General features: G+C 41.0%; 1 protein-coding gene across 1 annotated transcript in view; it reads left to right on the forward strand.

The window, feature by feature from the left end:
* ASTN2 (astrotactin 2) overlaps nt 1-18,505 on the forward strand; it is a 982,181-nt gene that overhangs the window by 374,683 nt on the left and 588,993 nt on the right. The window contains exon 6 of the mRNA XM_011950063.1: nt 2,975-3,121. Coding sequence (XP_011805453.1) covers nt 2,975-3,121 — 147 coding nt within the window. The remainder of the gene's footprint in view (nt 1-2,974; nt 3,122-18,505) is intronic.

The raw sequence follows: 18,505 nt of genomic DNA on the forward strand, positions 1-18,505 counted from the left end.
TTGCTAAAATATGCTATAAATATTTTATCTATTTATATTTGTAAATATCTATTTTAAATATGTATGAAACAGCTTCTTGTGGCACTCAGATAAGAGATAAAACATGTTCCTTTTTCTCTGTAGTTATTTTAGGTTTCAGAGATTCCCCATATCTGGACACCAGAATCATCTTTTTATTTAATTTAATTTACTCTTCTATTTAACATTTATTCTATAACTACAATAACCACAATCTCATGGATAGTGCCTACCATAAGCCATGTACTGTCCTAGGACTGAGAAAAAAGACAAGGGTCTTATTCTTAAATTAAGCAACTTCTGGGTTCCAGGTGGTGATTTTGGCATAAGAGACACAAAGATGATGAAGGTGGGATCTTCTCCCTCAAGCAGGTCCCTGTTTGTTAAGAAAAATATATTTCCATACAGGCAATACCCCAATGGGCTATTGTACGGGTTCTTGTTCTGTTGTAATCCAGTGTTACAATAGCCGATGTTCTGTTGTGTGGCCAGTGTTGGATGTTGGCTGGCATACTTTTTGATTGGTCAGCATCTATGTTATGTTGGTTGCTAACATTATTACTGTCATTTATGGGAGTCATCATGCAATTACTGAGATTCTGCAGTGAGCCAGTCACTGTGCTATTCATTGGGACATAATGGTGAGCAAAAGACACTGCTTGCCTTCAAGGAGTTGGCTATTTACTAGACTCTAGTGTTTGGAATAAGGTATGAAGGGAAGCACAATGAATATGGGTAGTTTATCTACCAAGAGCATACGAAATCTTTATATATGGTGAGTCTCAAAGAGTGATGTGGTGACAAGGAAACAAATGGATTTCTTTCCAAAAGGAACAACACCTACACTAATGTTAACATGATGAAGAGTGTTAATGGTAGGAGCACTGCAGTAATTCAGCCCTGCTAGTCTTTGGGCCAGGTGGGAGAGAGCACAGGAGGTATGAGTGTTGGGAGTCTTCATGAAAGGCCTTGGGTGCCAGTCTAATGAATGTGGATCACATCCTGTGACCAGATGCCGTTAAACAGCCTGAAAGTTTTCAGCAGGGAGTGCAGTGAACAGATACGCGTGCACCTCCCTTATCCCACAAGCAAACAGACAATAGAAGAGGTGAAGGGAATGAGGTGAATATGCTAAGGACATAGAATAAATAGGACTACACAACTGTTTAGATGCTGTAAAGGAGGAAGACAGAAACTCAAAGGTGACATCTAGGTTTCTGGCCAGGCTAAATGGCAACGCTTTCAATAAGCTGAGGATCCCAGGAGGGAGAGGCTTTAAAGAGAAGATAATGTACCCTGTTTTGAACATGTTATTAATATATTTGACATGCTAATAGGATAACCACAGAAAGATATCCAGGAGATGAGAGACAAGGTTTGCTTAAAAAAAGAGCCTAGCGGTAAAAAAAATTGGGGAGACATTGCTCTAAAACTGGTAAGCAAAACCTTGAAGAACAAAGCCTAAAGAATGAGAAACAAACGGGGACTCAAGACAGCCTCCATAGAATGTCTTTGTTGGCCCAGTGTCCTCTAGCTGTGCAGATCCGATCTACTTTTCCTATTATATCCATAAAATTGTCTTTAATTTTCCGAGGCAAAACCACCCTCCCCACTCTCTGCCCTCTCTTCTAGGTTGTAACACAATTTGTCTTAGAATCTAATTAGCTTTGGATAAGCTTGACTTTTCCCCCTAGCCTATAAACTCCTGAAGAGGAGAGAGCATTCTTCTGCTCTGTATGTGTCTCACATAGTAGCTGCTCAGTAAAGGCTTGTGAAATTCATTTGCGCTGATCAGCTTCTAACCATGAAACTCTTCTAAATGACAGGCATTATATACAAATCATGCTGTGTAATTGTCACAAGAACCCCGTGAGATATTTATTATCTTCATGTTACATATAAAGAAACTGAAGTGGTGGCCAGGCGTGGTGGCTCACGCGTGTAATCCTAGCACTTTGGGAGGCTGAGGCAGGTGGATCACCTGAGGTCAGGAGTTCCAGACCAGCCTGGCCAACATGGTGAAACCCCATCTCTACTAAAAACACAAAAATTAACTGGACATGGTGCCAGGTGCCTGTAATCCCAGCTACTCAGGAGGCTGAAGCAGGAGAATCACTTGAACCTGTGTGGCCAAGGATGCAGTGAGCCTAGATCGCGCCACTGCAGTCTAGCCTGGAGATTGGAGATCACACAGTCAATGAGGGCCAAAGCCCAATTGTGAACCCAGAATGATCTAACTCCAAAGCCCATGCTTATTTCACTAGGCTCTACTGAATTTAACAGCAAGGTATCTTCTCACTTGCCTCTAAGGAGAATGGAGGGCTTAATATCATCTTTTTTTTTTTTTTTTTGAGACAGAGTCTCGCTCTGTCGCCCAGGCTGGAGTGCAGTGGCCGGATCTCAGCTCACTGCAAGCTCCGCCTCCCGGGTTTGCGCCATTCTCCTGCCTCATCCTCCCGAGTAGCTGGGACTACAGGCGCCCGCCACCTCGCCCAGCTAGTTTTTTGTATTTTTAGTAGAGACAGGGTTTCACCATGTTAGCCAGGATGGTCTCGATCTCCTGACCTCGGGATCCTCCCGTCTCGGCCTCCCAAAGTGCTGGGATTACAGGCTTGAGCCACCGCGCCCGGCCTAATATCATCTAATTGTAATTAAGAATGACCAAGCGAATTGGGAAGGGAGGAGTGAAAATTGCCATGAGTTTCAGGAAGCCTGTTTCTTTTATGTTTACCCAAAGGAATCATAAGAAGCCCATTTTGCAGAGTGTTAAACCAAGGCCCAAAGAGGGCCCAATGAGGTGTCATAGCAGGCACAAAGGTTAGAAAACATGATTTTGTTTTCTTTTCTTTTCTTTTTTTAGATTCCCAACTGGAAAATAATAGAATTCCCAAACTTGATGCCACTCCCATTTCCTCACCTTATGGAATTTCGTGTCTCTGTGTGTTTGTGTTACCAGGTTTACTGAAAAGCCCAGTGAACAAGACAGCCCTGACATTGATTGCTGTGAGCTCCTGCATCCTGGCCATGGTGTGTGGCAGCCAGATGTCTTGTCCACTCACTGTGAAGGTGACTCTGCATGTGCCCGAGCACTTCATAGCAGATGGTAAGAGCCGAGCATTGCAGATGCTCCACACCTACTCAGCACCTTGCACCCCTGGCTGGTCAAATGTTTCTATGTATGGCCCAACGTTAGAATTATTATTATATATATTACAGGGGAAAAAAAGGAGCATCTAAAGACCTTGGAAGAGGATCTTATCATTTGGAGTCTGGATTATTTTAATTAAAGATTACGTTTACTTTTTTATTTTTTTATTTTTATTTTTTCTTTTACTTTAAGTTCGGGGATACATGAGCTGAACGTGCAGGTTTGTTACATAGATATACATGGGCCATGGTGGTTTGCTGCACCTGTCAACCTGTAATCTAGGTTTTAAGCCCCACATGCATTAGGTATTTGTCCTAATGCTCTCCGTCCCCTTTACCCCCCACCCCCTAACAGGCCCCAGTGTGTGATGTTCCCCTCCCTGTGTCCATGTGTTCTCATTGTTCAACTTCCACTTATGAGTGAGAACATGTGGTGTTTGGTTTCCTGTTCCTGTGTGAGTTTGTTGAGGATGATGGTTTCCAGTTTCACCCATGTCCCTGTAAAGGACATGAACTCATTCCTTTTTATGGCTGCATAGTTTTCCATGGTGTATATGTACCACATTTTCTTTATCTAGTAAAGACTGCTTTTAACCTATGAGCAACAATCAAGTTTAAAAAATAAAGGAAGAGCTCAAATGTGAATGCAGAAAGATTGAGCTACTTCAGAGAACCTACTGGTTCTTTTGATTGCGGATCCATTTCAAAATAAAAATGTCCCCCAAAGAGTATTTGCTAATTAAAATCATGTAACAAGAAAGACTGTATGAGTTTTAATGGAATTTCCTGAATGTCCTGGATAATATTTATAATCTCTTTCCCTGTAAATATACTTTACAAGTATCTTATATTGTACCATTTACTTTTCACCCAATTAAATTGAATTAATGAGACACTGTAGCCACCTTAGTCATTAACAAAGCATGATCCAAGGCCCTGATTAAGGTGGTTGCTATTTATCACTAAAGTGCCCTGCAGAAAAGTTGTCCCAGTTTACACATTCCAGGATATGTTGGCGTCTGTTTCTCAAACACTTCTCACATGGCGTCACCGTCTTTAGATGTATTGAAGTTTGGCATAATTATTATAAAGAAGGCATACCTTAACTGTGCAACTGTGCAACTTAATACATTTTCAGTTTTAGAACTTTTTACGCTTTAAAAATTGTATACATTTTACACTTTTTAAAATGTATACGTCTTGGTGAGTTTGAAGATAAGTAAATACCCAGGAAATCAACACCATAAGGAATGCCATAAACATAGCCATCACCTCTAAAAGTTTCTTCTCACTCTATATTTTTGTGATAAGGACATGTAACAGGATTATATATGAATCTACACAGATAAAATCATAGAATATTTCCAGCACCTCATAAAGTTTCCTCGTGCCTCCTTCCAGTTAGTGCTCTGTAGAGGCAATAAACTTTCTGACTTGTAGCACATTATTAGTATCATTAATCCTTAAAAATATTTTTGCATTTTGAGATGTATTGAATGTTTTTGAGATCCTTACCCTCTATTTGCCAGTCTTCCTTCAGTGAAGTTCGATTTTATCTCCATGGTTTAAGTCTCAGTGTTCAGAACTTAGCACCATCCTTTTAGTATATTTTGACCAGAGCAAAGTGGAATTTTACCCCCATTCTCTGAAACACTCAAACTTCTATTAATGTATCTTGATTGTTCCAACTTCACCATAGTGCAGAAGCCCCTGCTTGTTTTTCACTGGGACTGCAAATAAGTTCATATACATTCAGAACTTATATTTCTTATTTCATGTACATTCATTTGATTTTCAGACCTATGTACATACAAGACTTCGACTCATCTTTAATGAGTCATATGTGCACATAAGACAGGTAAATATGTAGTGGGGGAGATGGCAGGGAATGGTGTAGGAAAGCAGGAGGAACAAAATTTATAGAAGCAAATAGTTTGGTGGATTATTCAGCTAGAAGAATTGCATGTCCCTACCCTTCATCTCTCAGCTGTCACTGCTCATTAATTGCAGAATGTTAAGACTTAAAGGTGTTCAAGTTTTACATATTTATTTTCATACATGTAGAAATGGAAGCCCTGAGAAAATAACTTGCTCAAGGTGAAACAGTTTAATGGCTAAGAGCACAGGCTTTGGAATAATACAAACATTAATCCAAAGGCTTGCTCCATTGTCTGCCTCTTTGATAGCAAAGTGAATTCCTCTCTCTGAGCCTCTGTCTCTGCATCTATAAAATGTGGATAATAATAGTACCTACCTCATAGGAGTATTCTGAAAACTACAACTCCCGCCTTTTATCATGTTCATCAAATTTTCAGATAGCATGTGGCTGAGAAATGGCGAACAGTTGGAAAATAGCAAAATCAAGGCATTACCCAAGAGGGCTACAAACCATCTTGATGATTTGGAAGGATAGACCAAAGTGTGGTGAACTAAAAGGTGCCCTTTCTTAGTGTGCCCAGTGTCATAAACTTAAAATTTTATATTAGCCTGTGAAATTGTCTGTTTCTGCCTCTAGACTGGAATCTCTGTGAGGGCAGGAATTATGTCTTTGGGGAGAAATATTATATTCCCATTGATAAGCACAGTGCCTGGTCCATAATGGATATTCAGCAAATATGTGTCCAGTAGATGAGTGTTGCCTGAATTAAAACTGAGTTGTTCATTGTTCTATAGGATCCTTCTAATAGATCTCTAGGCACACAACAGATACTGAATCAAAGAAAACTAAGGCAGATGATGCATAGCCATCAAAGATGTCTTAAAATGTACCCATGAAGTTTTAAAATGTACCCAGGATTTGTCTGCAGATGCAGAAAGAACTGTTGTGAAACAAGCAGTTTTCATACTGACAGATCTCAGATACACCATGTACAGCACACCATGCAGACCATGTGGCAAAGCACCCATATCTATCAGCAGGCAGAGGGACCAAGTGGAAAGCGTGGGAAAAACCCTGTCTTATGGTATTGCAGGAAGAAATGGGTGAGGCAGTGTAAGCAGGGTAGACAGATTTGAGACTGGCTAATTTGAATCACTTTAGTAGGCTCTGGGGTTTCAGAACTGCTCCTGATTGCTTGGTATCTGGCTCTAGGGTGATGAAGGAAGAGAATATTCCTTCCCAATGTGTATAAGCCATATAGAGGAGATTACTGGAGTGTAGGTTCTGGAATGGTTAATATTCATATGAAAGAGATGCTCCCTGGGCAAGTCTTTTGCTTTCTCTAAGATATGACTATCCCTGGAGGGGAGGGCTCTCCCCAGTCAGGAGGCTCAGATGCCAGAGCATCAAGCTTACAGAACATAAGAAAATAAAATTAATACAAAAGAAAAAGAGAAATAACTACGGAGTGTACACATCCTGGAGATGTGATGGAGCACGCTTAGAAGACAGCGTTGGGAAGGCCTTGTCCACAGTATCTTAGTCTCTAGGCATAATGGAATCTCCATCCCTTACATGCCATGATATCTTGGTAGGAATGTGTCCTTTCAAATGAAGTAGGTTTTGGTTTGGATCTAAATTTTGTTGCTTAGTTACTATGAAACATAGAAGAGTCAAGTTAGCTACCTGAGTCTCATTTTTCTCGTCTATCTGTAAAATAAGGATTATTATGTGATGATTGAATGTTATAATGTGTATGAAGTGCTTAGTAGAGTGTCTAAAACATTGTTATAGCCCAAAAAATGGTAGCTGTTATTACTCTTATTATCAAAACAGTTTGTAGAGAAAGAGACTTCAGAAGCTGGAATATGGCAAGGCAAGAAAATATACAAAACTAAATAGGTGAATTTAGCTACTCTCAGTGAGGTGAATGGAAGAGGGAGTACATTATATGCTCTGTTCCAGCCAAAAGTGACTTTCCCACTTGGAGATGTTAATACTTGAAAGTCCTCCATCTCTGGGGCTCAGCAGGAATCCTGGGAGTATCCAGCATTTGAAGTCAGGTGGATGGCTATCTGGTAATTCCAAGCAAGCTCACCTTCCCCAGCATGATCCTAATGCCTCCTTTGGCAGAAACTCTATCAGCGCTGCTCATCTCATTCCTCCAAAAGCTCTCCAAAGTAGTCTTTATTATCTACCTTTGGGAGATACAGAAACTGGGATGTGAAGGGGAGTAGAATCAAATCTTCTGTAGGAATACAGAAGGGTCTAGAAAATTGATTTTATAAATTGTACTACTGGAGTTCCCAGCTCTGATTTCTGGAGATATGAGGGTATTACCTAGGGGGATGAGAGGGAAAGTGATAACAGTGCCTATTTTCTTGAACCCATGTCATCCCTTAGCATTGATATTTATAAATGTGGTACAACCTAACATAAATATGGTAACAAACAGAGATGGAAAGTGCACAATTCTATGATATTTTATATATATATATATATTCACCCACATCATAATACCGGCCCCTTACGACTGGCAAAGTTTTAAAAAAACATTAAAAACAAAGTCTCAGTGAGGCCTGTCGGGATGAGGGCAGCTCATGTCAAGTGCAAGAAGCTCCGTTTGAGACCAGGTCTCCCACGGACCAAAGCCAGGGCAGCTTTCATCCTTTTTCAGTCACCCCCATAAGTTCCAAGCTGCCAAGGTGCTGGCCCTTCTTAGTAGAGAGAGCTCTCAGCTACCATTACACGTTGAGCTGTCCATGGTGCTGGATCACTGGATGGGGCTGAGTAATGGGTCCTGTCTTCCAGGAGAAAATGAATTCTGCCCCTTGTGTTACTGCATAGTTATACTCGATGCTTACTGTCCATTATAAAGAAAAGGTCATTATGACATAGCACTTGTGCAGAGCCCAGCTGGCAAGAGTTCTGACACAGTTCCTATCCAAATCCTTGGCAAATCTCACCCCTTCTTTTATCAGGGCTTCTTCAAAGCCATCAGTGGCTTTTTGCCCTCCTAAGCACACACTGAAGAAATGGAACATGTTTGCATCTAAACAGACTTAAGCTAGCATTGTTTATCCAGCTGCGAACTACAAATCATCTGCATTTAGGTCATCTGGGGAGATAATTCCCACAACCAGTGAGTCAGATTCTCTGAGGGTAGAGCCCACATATTAATATTCTTTACAAAAACCCTCTAGGTGGTCACTTATCAAGGCTTTGAGAGCTACATCAATAACTCTGTAAGTGTTACTTTTCCATCTAACATATGTGATCACTTCTTCAGACTCCTTGGAATTGTTATAAACATCTTTAATAAGGGTCTTTTGTTTCCTCCACCTTTGACTTTATCAATGCCCTATTAATGGAGCTGCCTCATAGCATAACTCCAGTAACTGTCATTAGCATTGGATATAATGTGGGCGGTCTATTCTTAAGATTTATAACATACTAACCCTGATCACACAGGTTTGGACCTTATCAAAATTGCCATGCAGTTAGCCTTATTGAGAAGTAGTTATTGGTTAATATTGAACACCTATCTTAGCTAAGATGTTAGTTTATGCATCTACTGAGGTTCCCTTTGTAAGTCAGTATATATTCACCCAATGTAGTCAGTCAATAGAAGATTCTACTTTTAAAGGAACAAGCTATCCAGGTGAAGTAGGTGAGATGGTTCCACTCCACTGTAGGCAGATAACATTCCACCTAGAATTCTCTGTTTTGTTCCAAGATATGTTATACATTGGAAGTTATTCAAGTGAGAATATTTCACAGTCAAAATATTGAAAAAGCACTGTAGGTACCTAATGACTTCTTAAGGAAAGGATGGAAGACATTCATTCAATAACAAGAGTTCAAGGAACCTAGACAGGAAGAAAACTTACTATTATTGAGTATATTATCTATTCAGTAGCATACAAAGCACTTTACATAGGGTTCTTCCTTCAATTCTCATAGCAAAATTGAGAGTCCGGATTTAGTATCCTCATTTTGCATACATGAAAAGTGGGGCTCAGGGATGCTAGGTGGTTTTATGAGATTAACACATAGATGACGTGGTATGAAAACTTAAGTCTACCTGAGCCCCCAGTCTAAGGTTCTTCTATGCTCTAAGCTTCCAGAGAGGAGACCAGGATAATTATTATTTATTTTGAAAAGAGCAGACTAGTTCTGGAAGTCCTAAGGAAGGAAAACGAGAGAGCTATATGGGTGATGAGTGTGGTCAGGGATGGGAGAAGATGAAGCCTCAGTTTGGAAATGTCTTCCTCTGCTGTTGACTGTGTGACTTGTGCTAGTTACCTAAACATTTTAAGCTTCAGTTACATTATCTATAAATTGGGGATAATAGCAGTACTTATCTCATAAAGTTATTATGAAGAATAAGTGAAATAATACTCATAAAGCTTTTAGCTCAATACTTAAGACCTAGTAATGGTTCAATAAATTATATAAATGTCAGAAGTTGTAATAATATTTTCTTAATATTTGAAGGGGGGTCATTGCAAGGTAATGAGTTCCCCATCATAGAAAATCTCCTGAGAATAGATGACCACATTTTTACGAAGCTGTAGAAGAGAGGGGAAGAGGTGCCTTTGGCTTTAATACATGATATTTTATTTTGGAGCCATCTTATCAAACTGTACATTTAGGACTTTTGGGATATGTTTGTTTATTCTTTAGTACTTTACCCAGAGTCTCACCAATTCTTTGCCTAGGCTCAGAAATCGATGAAAACAAGGGATGTCTCTGTCTCTTGAATGCGTTACTTAGCTAAATTCACACACACACGCACACACACAATTTTATATATTGATATGGTTGTTGCATCAAAATACTTATGCTAAAATGTTTTTTTATTTAGGTGAATTTAAGCAGTTAACATCATGTTTTAGGTTGAACTAAGTTGATATCCAAGTCTTCTCTCTTCCCTATGACTGAGGTATTTGGGATCTGAGTATTCCTTCTTAGCCCATGAAATCATAAGGACAAATGCCCACACATTGGGATGGCATGGTTCACTAATATGCCACACATGTAGCTGGTTTTGAGCATAAAATTGTGAATAATAACACTTGCCTACATTTATTTGCTGTCATCCCTACTTGATGTCTTCCATCCCAGAAGAATGAGCTAATGCATGGCTTCATGCTGTTAGAGAGGAGTGAGGTCCATCATTGGCTTCAGAACTAGTTTGCAGTGTTTTAAATACATGGAAGGAGTATTTTCAATTCTTAGAAGGGCAAATGACACCACATTGTAAGTGGATCCTTAGCCACAAACTGCCAAACACTTTATTTAAAACAAGTAGTTCCTTGGACATCCTGCTCTCTGAAATCATCCCAGGCTTTGTTTTAAAATGCGCCGTGTTGACTGCAGATCTTTGAATACTGTGGAACATGCTTATGGATGGAAGTTCTGTACAATATGGCTTCTGTCTTTTTCTTTGTTGACACATTTGCACAGCCTTGATACTGTTTAGACAAATAGACTGTCTTACCTGGTATCTGCCTCTCTATATACTGTTGCTTGTACATTCTTCTCCATCATGTATTTACATACACGGCAATCTCATCCATCTCTAAGGCATAACTTATTTTGTTCCCTCCTCTAGAAAACCTTCTTCAATGAGTCCCCAGAGATAAATAATATCACCTTTCATGAACATTACCTAGAACTATATTTGTGCCTTTCTAATGACCTCAGTCTACCTCCTATTACTGTTGCTGTTACGTAAGTGTCATTGAGACACTGCCACAGTCCTACAAACTGGCCTCCTGCTTGAAATCTAGCCTCTCTCCTATCTTTTCTTAACAATGCAAACAGAGCCATCTTTTACAATGAAAAATATCAATACATTGCTTACATGTATTGCATACATGTCATACTTTCCAGAAAACTGTTTATTGTCTTCTTTTGTACTTGTTTTGTACTTGTTTTGTACTTCTTATCGTGGCCTTTGCATCCTTGCAAGGTCAGGCCCCTGCCTGCCTTTCCAGTCTTAACTCACAACACCTCTCCCTACATTGGCTCCTTAAATTTCTCTGTTGCCTCCTGCCTCAGGCCCTTTGCACATTTACATGTTGCTTTCTTTGCCTGAAAACTTCTTCCCACATCTCCAGTTTCTCTCATTTACCCTAGGGTAATAGACTTTCCTTTTTTACTTCCCAGCCTCTGTTAGCTCCCTTATGAATCATTCTCCTTGAGCCCTGCTTTTTTTTCTGTATCATACTTATTTCAATGTATAATTGTATATTTATCTAGTTAATGTTGTTCTCTCTTGCTAGGTTTCAAGTTCCATAAGGATAGAGATTATATTTGTCTTGCACATTATGTTCAGAACCTTGGACAAGGTCCAAAACATACTTGATGCCCCCTAAAAACTTTCATTGAATTTTTTTTTAAGTTAGTTCAGTGGTTATACTTAAATTTTTTCAAAGGCAAAGACCACAGCTTATTCATATTCTAACTTATTGTGATACCCAACAGGGATTCTGACTCAGTAGGCATATAAGAAATTGTGTCTGTAAAAAATGAAGTAAGAGAGGACCAACAGGTGGACCCAGATGCCCTAAGAAGATACATCAAAAAGAATGACAGTGCAGGAGGTCTGAGGCTGCCTCTTCTTCTATGATTGACTTCACTCCCCAAGGATGTTGCTCCCATCCCCAAAAATAAACTCCAATCAAATTCACACACCCCTCCTTAACACCAAAATGAAACAAGCTTCATCCCGGAGCCCAGAAAGAGGGGAAATATAAATTGAGCTGAGATTCAGAACCCCCATAGGGGAGGTGGCAATGAAATACCAATAAACCATATTAATATGCTGAAATCAGGGAGAATAGCTTGAACTCCAACCCAGACTTAATAACTATACGTGAGCGAGTACAGGGGGAAGGCAAGGCTAGGCTTCAGTCAGAATTAAAATGAGATCTGTAATGAAATTGGTAATATAATTTTAAACTGTGAAAACTTTTTTCTGTTCTTCTTTTTCTTGTACTTAATGGCCAGCTTGCTCGGCAATGGCTGGGAGCTGTGGATACCACCTAGAGTAGATTTTTTTTTTTTTCTCCAAATCTCTTCATTAGGAAAGTCTAAATCCACAGAACCATGGAAGAAAAAAAAAAAATGCTTCAAGCCATTTTCTGCCTTAAATAGTAACTGATCCCCAGGTTAAAGTGACAAGTGGCTTGAGGGAGAACAAACTCAGAAAAACCATTCGAAGCAACTGAACATGTTCAAGCTTTTAAAGATACCACAGCAGCCAGTAGGACTGGGATTTTTAATGACACTCTGTGCTAAGATGTTAGCTTGGCTTCCAACCAGAATGAATTGTTACTAATTTTCTTTCCTAACAAAAGAGATAACTGAGTTTGACGTCCAAAATTGGAGACTAATTTCTGTGTTTTGATAGCAGATTGAGTCCAAAAATATGTTCCCAGGAACTGGGGCAGAGGGTTGTTGCAAGGAGTAGGCAAACTCAATTTTCTCTCATTAATAATTCCATTCTGTTGTTGTGAAAAGAAGGCCGCTTTGACTTTTCGAATGGAAAGAGAGAACTCAGGGTGGGAGCTGTGATGAGACTGACTTCAAGTCTATGGAGTTAGTTGTTCCATAATTATTGGCTTGAGGTTTGCAAAATAGTGTAGAATTGAGGCAGTGGAGCAATCCACAGGGGAAAGAAGGTAGTATGGTAAAGACATTAAGTGGATTGATCTGTGGCCCAGGAGATGTGGATTCCAGACAGGTTCATCTGCTTTCTTCAGTGTTTTTTTTCTTTGCTTCAGGGTTTTTTAAATCTAAAAACATGCTAATACTCCCTCCTTCAAAGAGTGTTAGTGGGCTGATTCACTTAAAAGCATTTCGTCAACTGTGAGGGTAGTTATGATTATGAGAATGTTGTGTCTTTACCTCACTGTTTGTTTACAGCTTTAATATGTATAAAGAAAACCTTAGGGTTAGAATAGGGTCTTAGAAGGTAAGGCTAGGTAAGGAAAAGGTAGAATATTAGGGAGGTTGGCCTCCCTTGGCTAGAAGGAGGAAGATAGATAGTTAAAATGCATTAATAACACCATTCTTTTATTCTTATATAGTGTTCTGCTTCTTCCCTTTCTTCCTTCTTCTTCTCCATTTTTTATTTTTTTTCCTCCTATGATCAACAAACATTTGCATACCATACTGTCTATGGCATGCTCAGATACTGGGGTGGAGAGACAGATGAAACACCATCTCTGGCCTTCTCCAGCTTAGTGGTGGTGGGACATGCCAAGTCGATAAATGATGAAACTCAGTGTGAATGATTCATAATGGGATTGTCCTAGATGCTGTGGGGACACCGATGAGAGGCAAACAAGTATCCCAAGCTGGAGATGGGAAGAAGGTGTCTTGAGGAGGTGCTACTTGAGCTACATCTGAGAGCCCTTGACACTTATCTGGAGAAGGGCAATGGATGATGACAGGCTTCCCGGGGGGGGTATGGACACATGTCAGTGCATCCTATAGACCTGTTTTTCAAACCTCCCAATGGTTACAGTGATTAGAAATGTTTACAGAACAGTGGCTAAGTGCCAGGTCCTATTCTAAGTACTTTGCAAGGCATTACTTGTTTCATTCTATTACCTCATGAAGTAGATCCAGTTATTATCCTCAAATTTAAGGGACACATAAAAAATTAAAGGTCATGTTTGCCTAGGGAGGTTATATGACCACCTTAGTGTTACACAAGTGGGAAGAGATTGAACAGAATTATTTTGAATCAACACCCACAGAATGTGATAGAGAATTTAATGACTAAGATCATCCTCCAGCTCCTCTGTGAATTCACTCCAACTGTGGACAAATCTCTACTTCTTCAGGACTCAGTTTCTTCATTGTAAAATGTAGGAGGGGAAAAAGGTGATACTTAAGTTTCTTCCCTGCCCCGATATCTTAAATGGAGAGGGAGAAATACTGGGGTTCAAAGTCCCCCTTTACTTATCTCATGATGGACATGACCTTCCAAGTCCTTATGCAGCCATCACATTAGTGTCCCCAGTACTCTCTCTTCAGACTGGTTTGGGGCAAACTGCCATCAGGCAGCCCCTTGAACAAGGAGGTAGGGGGCAGAGACAGCTGAGCAAACAGCTAAGCCCACAAGTTGCCATTTGAAGAAAGCTTAGAAGGATCACATCCAAGCTTGTGGAGGGACTTCAGGCTCCCAAGGCTGCCTGGATGAAAAATAACGTGGTGGGAAGCCTGGCCCCTCCCCAGCTTCCCCCCTTAGTCACAGCTGCAGAGGGACCTTGAACATCTCTGGTGCCAGTGGGAGTTTGGGAAGGGAAGAATGCATTGTATTCACATGGGAAAGGGTAAGGTGGGAGGAATAACTAACACCTGTGCATCCCTGCTCCCCCTTCCCCAGCCCTGCTTTCCAGCAAAGCCTTGCTATTTGGCTTTTTTTCCCCAGCGCATTCCTCTGGATTATGTAAGCCAAATATATCTGCAGCTGCTCAGCCTTGGGTTTTCCAGAAGCTCTTGGCAACTTTCTGAACCTCAGCTAATGGCTGGGGCATCTCACCATCAGCTAGAGTGATCCCCAGGGCCTGGACCATCCCTGAACCTTCTATTTATTCACTCCCTGGCTTTAACTCTGGCTCCCATTTAAACTTTATCAGTGAGTCTATACATTCAGACTTTCAGCTGACATTTGCTGAGTGCCTGCTCAGGGCCAGGACTTAGATTCTGGAACAAACTCAGGCACAGTCAGCATTAAAGGTGGGTGAGGTGGGGGAAAGAACATGGGATTTGGAAGCTTAAATCCTCAGGTTTAAATCTACACTCCTCCACTTACTAATTATGGATCTTGGACGAGTCACTGTACTTCTCAGAACCACCAATTCTACCATCTATAAAAGTGAAGCTATAAGCCCCTACCTCACAGGATGGTGGCGAAGGTGAAATAGAGAGTGGCATAACAATAGCCAAAAATAGATGGTTAGAAAATGCTAATCACACCCTCATAGGGATCACATGTGTCATTTAAAATGCTAGACTAACTATACAGCAAAAGGCTGCTATGGAAGGTAGATGATAATCTGAACCATCAGGTCATATAGACAGTCAGCCAGGTTGCCAGGGAAGCTTGGAGTCTTTTCCACTGGGAAGATGTGGGTAAAGCTTCAGGGAGCAAGAGGATTTTGCTAGGGTCTTTTCCCATTTGAGGAAACTGGATGGGCAAAGATTGGGAGTGAGAGTGCACTTCTGTTGGAGTTGGGAGGAGAGAGGAAGGACAAGAAGGGCAATCTTCCAGGTAAAAAGAACAGTATGAGTAAAGGTGTGGCAGGAGCAGGTAGCACCGATCAAGGCTGGGGCTCCATGGGGGCATGAATGGATCTAATGGGAGGGTTACCCAGGAAGAGCAGTTGGGATTTTATCCTAGAGGTTGGGAGTCACAGAAGCACTGAAGGATTTTAATAAAAAGAGTGTAAGAGTCACAGTTGCTTTTACAAAGGGCAAGGCAACTTGTTAATTCAGAGTTCAGGCTGTGGAGTCAGACACACCTGGGTTCAAATGCTAGCTGTATGAAATAATAGATAATAGATGTTACCAATGTTACTTAACCCTTCTGGGTTATGTCTTAATCTGTAGGGTTGGGAGAATTACATGAGATTATATTTCTAAAGTACTTGGTAATATTCATTTTTATTGGAATCACCATCACTATCCTTTCAGTCTAAGTCGAGTCTCCTTGTTAAATGGTCCTGAACTACTTTTTGCATTCAGTACATTTGCAATTACTTCTTCAATGTCTAATTTGGTTAAGAGTCTGGGCTATAGAATCTCACTGCCGTGGTTTGATAACTGGCTCTGATATTCTGTAGCTATGTAGCCTCGAGTTATTTAACCTCTCTAAGCCTCTGTTTGTGCATCTGTGAAGTGGGGAATGTCACAGTGAACCACCTTAGAGGGTGATCTTGCTTAGCACATATTCAATACTTGGAAAACAATAGGCCCTTCCAAATCTACTTTAAGGCCCATACTGGCAGAGAGTGTAGCTGTCTTATTCTTTTGTAATCCCCACTACACAATCAGTGTTCAATAAAGATTTGTTGAATGAATGATCACAATGTAAAAGGTGAATCTGAGGTTGCCAAAGCTGGAGACAAGGAAGACTGATGGGGGCAGCCATATTGAGTTCATAAGACAATATCTGAACAAAGGCATTAGATGGGAAAAGAAAGACAAAAGAGTTCCCATAGAGCTAGAACAAGGAAATATGCAACTAACTGCAAGTAGAGACCAAGGAAGAGGAAGAGTCAAAGATGATGTGGTATCTGCCACCTGGGATCCCTGAAAGGTTGATGACCCCAGACATCAATCAACATAAGAAACCCTACTGAGTTGAGGAAGCCTTGCAAGAATAATCCCCTTTGTGTAAAGCTGTGAGGTGTGGTGGTTATTAGCTTCAATACCAATGCTAGAGTACATGGGTTCAAACCCTAACTCAAGCTTCATCTTCTGAAAAATGGGGATGCTAATACACCAGAAATTAGACTGTTATTGTGAGGACCAAATGGTTGTGAATTGCAAGGGCCTGGGCCATGGTAACCACACTCAAAAACTAGGGACTGTTACAATTCTGCTGAAGCACCAGTATCCCAATGTGAGACCAAGGATCAGATGCCTACTTCTTGGCTACATTTTTAGATTAAAAAAATAAAAGGAAAAAATGCAAGCAACTTTTAAAAACACACAATAGGCCAGGTGCAGTGGCTCATGCTTGTAATCCCAACACTTTGGGAGGCTGAGGCAGGCAGAACACTTGAGGTAAGGAGTTCGAGACCAGCCTGGCCAACACCATGAAAACCTGTCTCTACTAAAAATACAAAATATAGTCCAGCTACTCAGGAGGCTGAGGCAGGAGAATCACTTGAACCTGGGAGGTGGAGTTTGCAGTGAGCCAAGATCACGCCACTGCACTCCAGCCTGGGCAACAGAGCTAGACTCTGTCAACAACAACAACAACAACAACAAACCCACAATATTAGAACCTTTACAAATGCTGCCTGGATAAAAATTATTAGCAGGAGATGTCACTGTGTCCTGTGAGTAAAATTAATTTTCCAAATCTCTGAAGGCTGCTCCCCTCCCCTGAAGGTTTGAATCATTGGAGTAATATCTCAGGTGACATCTCACCGCAATATTCGAACCAGGGTGGAGGATGAGAGAGTGATGAGTCTGTGACACCCACATGAGTGTTAACATGACCTGTGAGTTTCAGGGTTCCAGGGCCAACCATTCGCTACAAAGACTCAAATGAGGCATTAATATGCTGGGCGGAGGACTTTCTATGGAAGCAGAGGCCTGAAAAAAGATACAGAGGCCTGGTGATGGGAGCTGGTGTCACACTTGAAATGTGGAATCAATTAAAAATGGCAGCTTCTGCTACCCCAAAAAGGAGGGCATGAGTACAGGGATGAGGGCACATTGTGGGCATATGGTCAAGTAGCTAGCTTGGCAGTTTTCTAAAGTGTAGAATGTTAGAGTCTGAAATTATTTTGAGCTTAATCTTAGCCCATTCTCCTCCTTGGACATCTCACCCTCAGGCCAAATGAAATAGCTATTTCCTGAAGGCCCAGACTCTGTTTTGTTTCTTTGCGGCATTTCTCTCCTTTTGCCTAAATCCCTTTGCCCCTTGTATTAGTCTGTTCTCATGCTGCTACTAAAGATATACCCAAGACTGGGTAATTCTAGAGGAAAGAGGTTTGACTCACAGTTCCACATGGCTGGGGAGGCCTCACAATCATGGCAGAAGGCAAGGAGGAGCAAGTCACATCTTACATGGTGGCAGGAAAGAGAATGAGAACTAAATGAAAGGGCTTTCCCCCTATAAAACCATCAGATCTCGCGAGACTTATTCACTGCCATGAGAACAGTGTGGGGGAAACCGCCCCATAATTCAATTATCTCCCACCAGGTCCCTCCCACAACATATGGGAATTAGGGGAGCTACAGTTCGGATGAGATTTGGGTGTGGACACAGTCAAACCATAGCCCCCCTCTACTCCATTTAGCTGTAATATCTCAGGTGACGTCTCACCGCAATATTCGAACCAGGGTGGAGGATGAGCGAGTGATGAGTCTGTGACACCCACATGAGTGTTAACATGACCTGTGAGTTTCAGGGTTCCAGGGCCAACCATTCCCTACAAAGACTCAAATGAAGCATTAATGTGCTGGGCGGAGGACTTTCTATGGAAGCAGAGGCCTGAAAAAAGATACAGAGGCCTGGTGATGGGAGCTGGTGTCACACTTGAAATGTGACACCATTTAGCTGGTTTCTCTACCCCATTTAGCTGCTTTCTTATACTGAACTCAATATAAGGAAGTGTGACAGCTCAAGTATGACTGTTTGTAGGAAACATTCTCTGACTTTGCAGTATGACTGTTTGTAGGAAGCATCCCTGCTCTGCGCAC

Source organism: Colobus angolensis, unplaced genomic scaffold, assembly GCF_000951035.1.
Source record: "Colobus angolensis palliatus isolate OR3802 unplaced genomic scaffold, Cang.pa_1.0 Scaffold301, whole genome shotgun sequence".
Lineage (NCBI taxonomy): Eukaryota > Metazoa > Chordata > Mammalia > Primates > Cercopithecidae > Colobus > Colobus angolensis.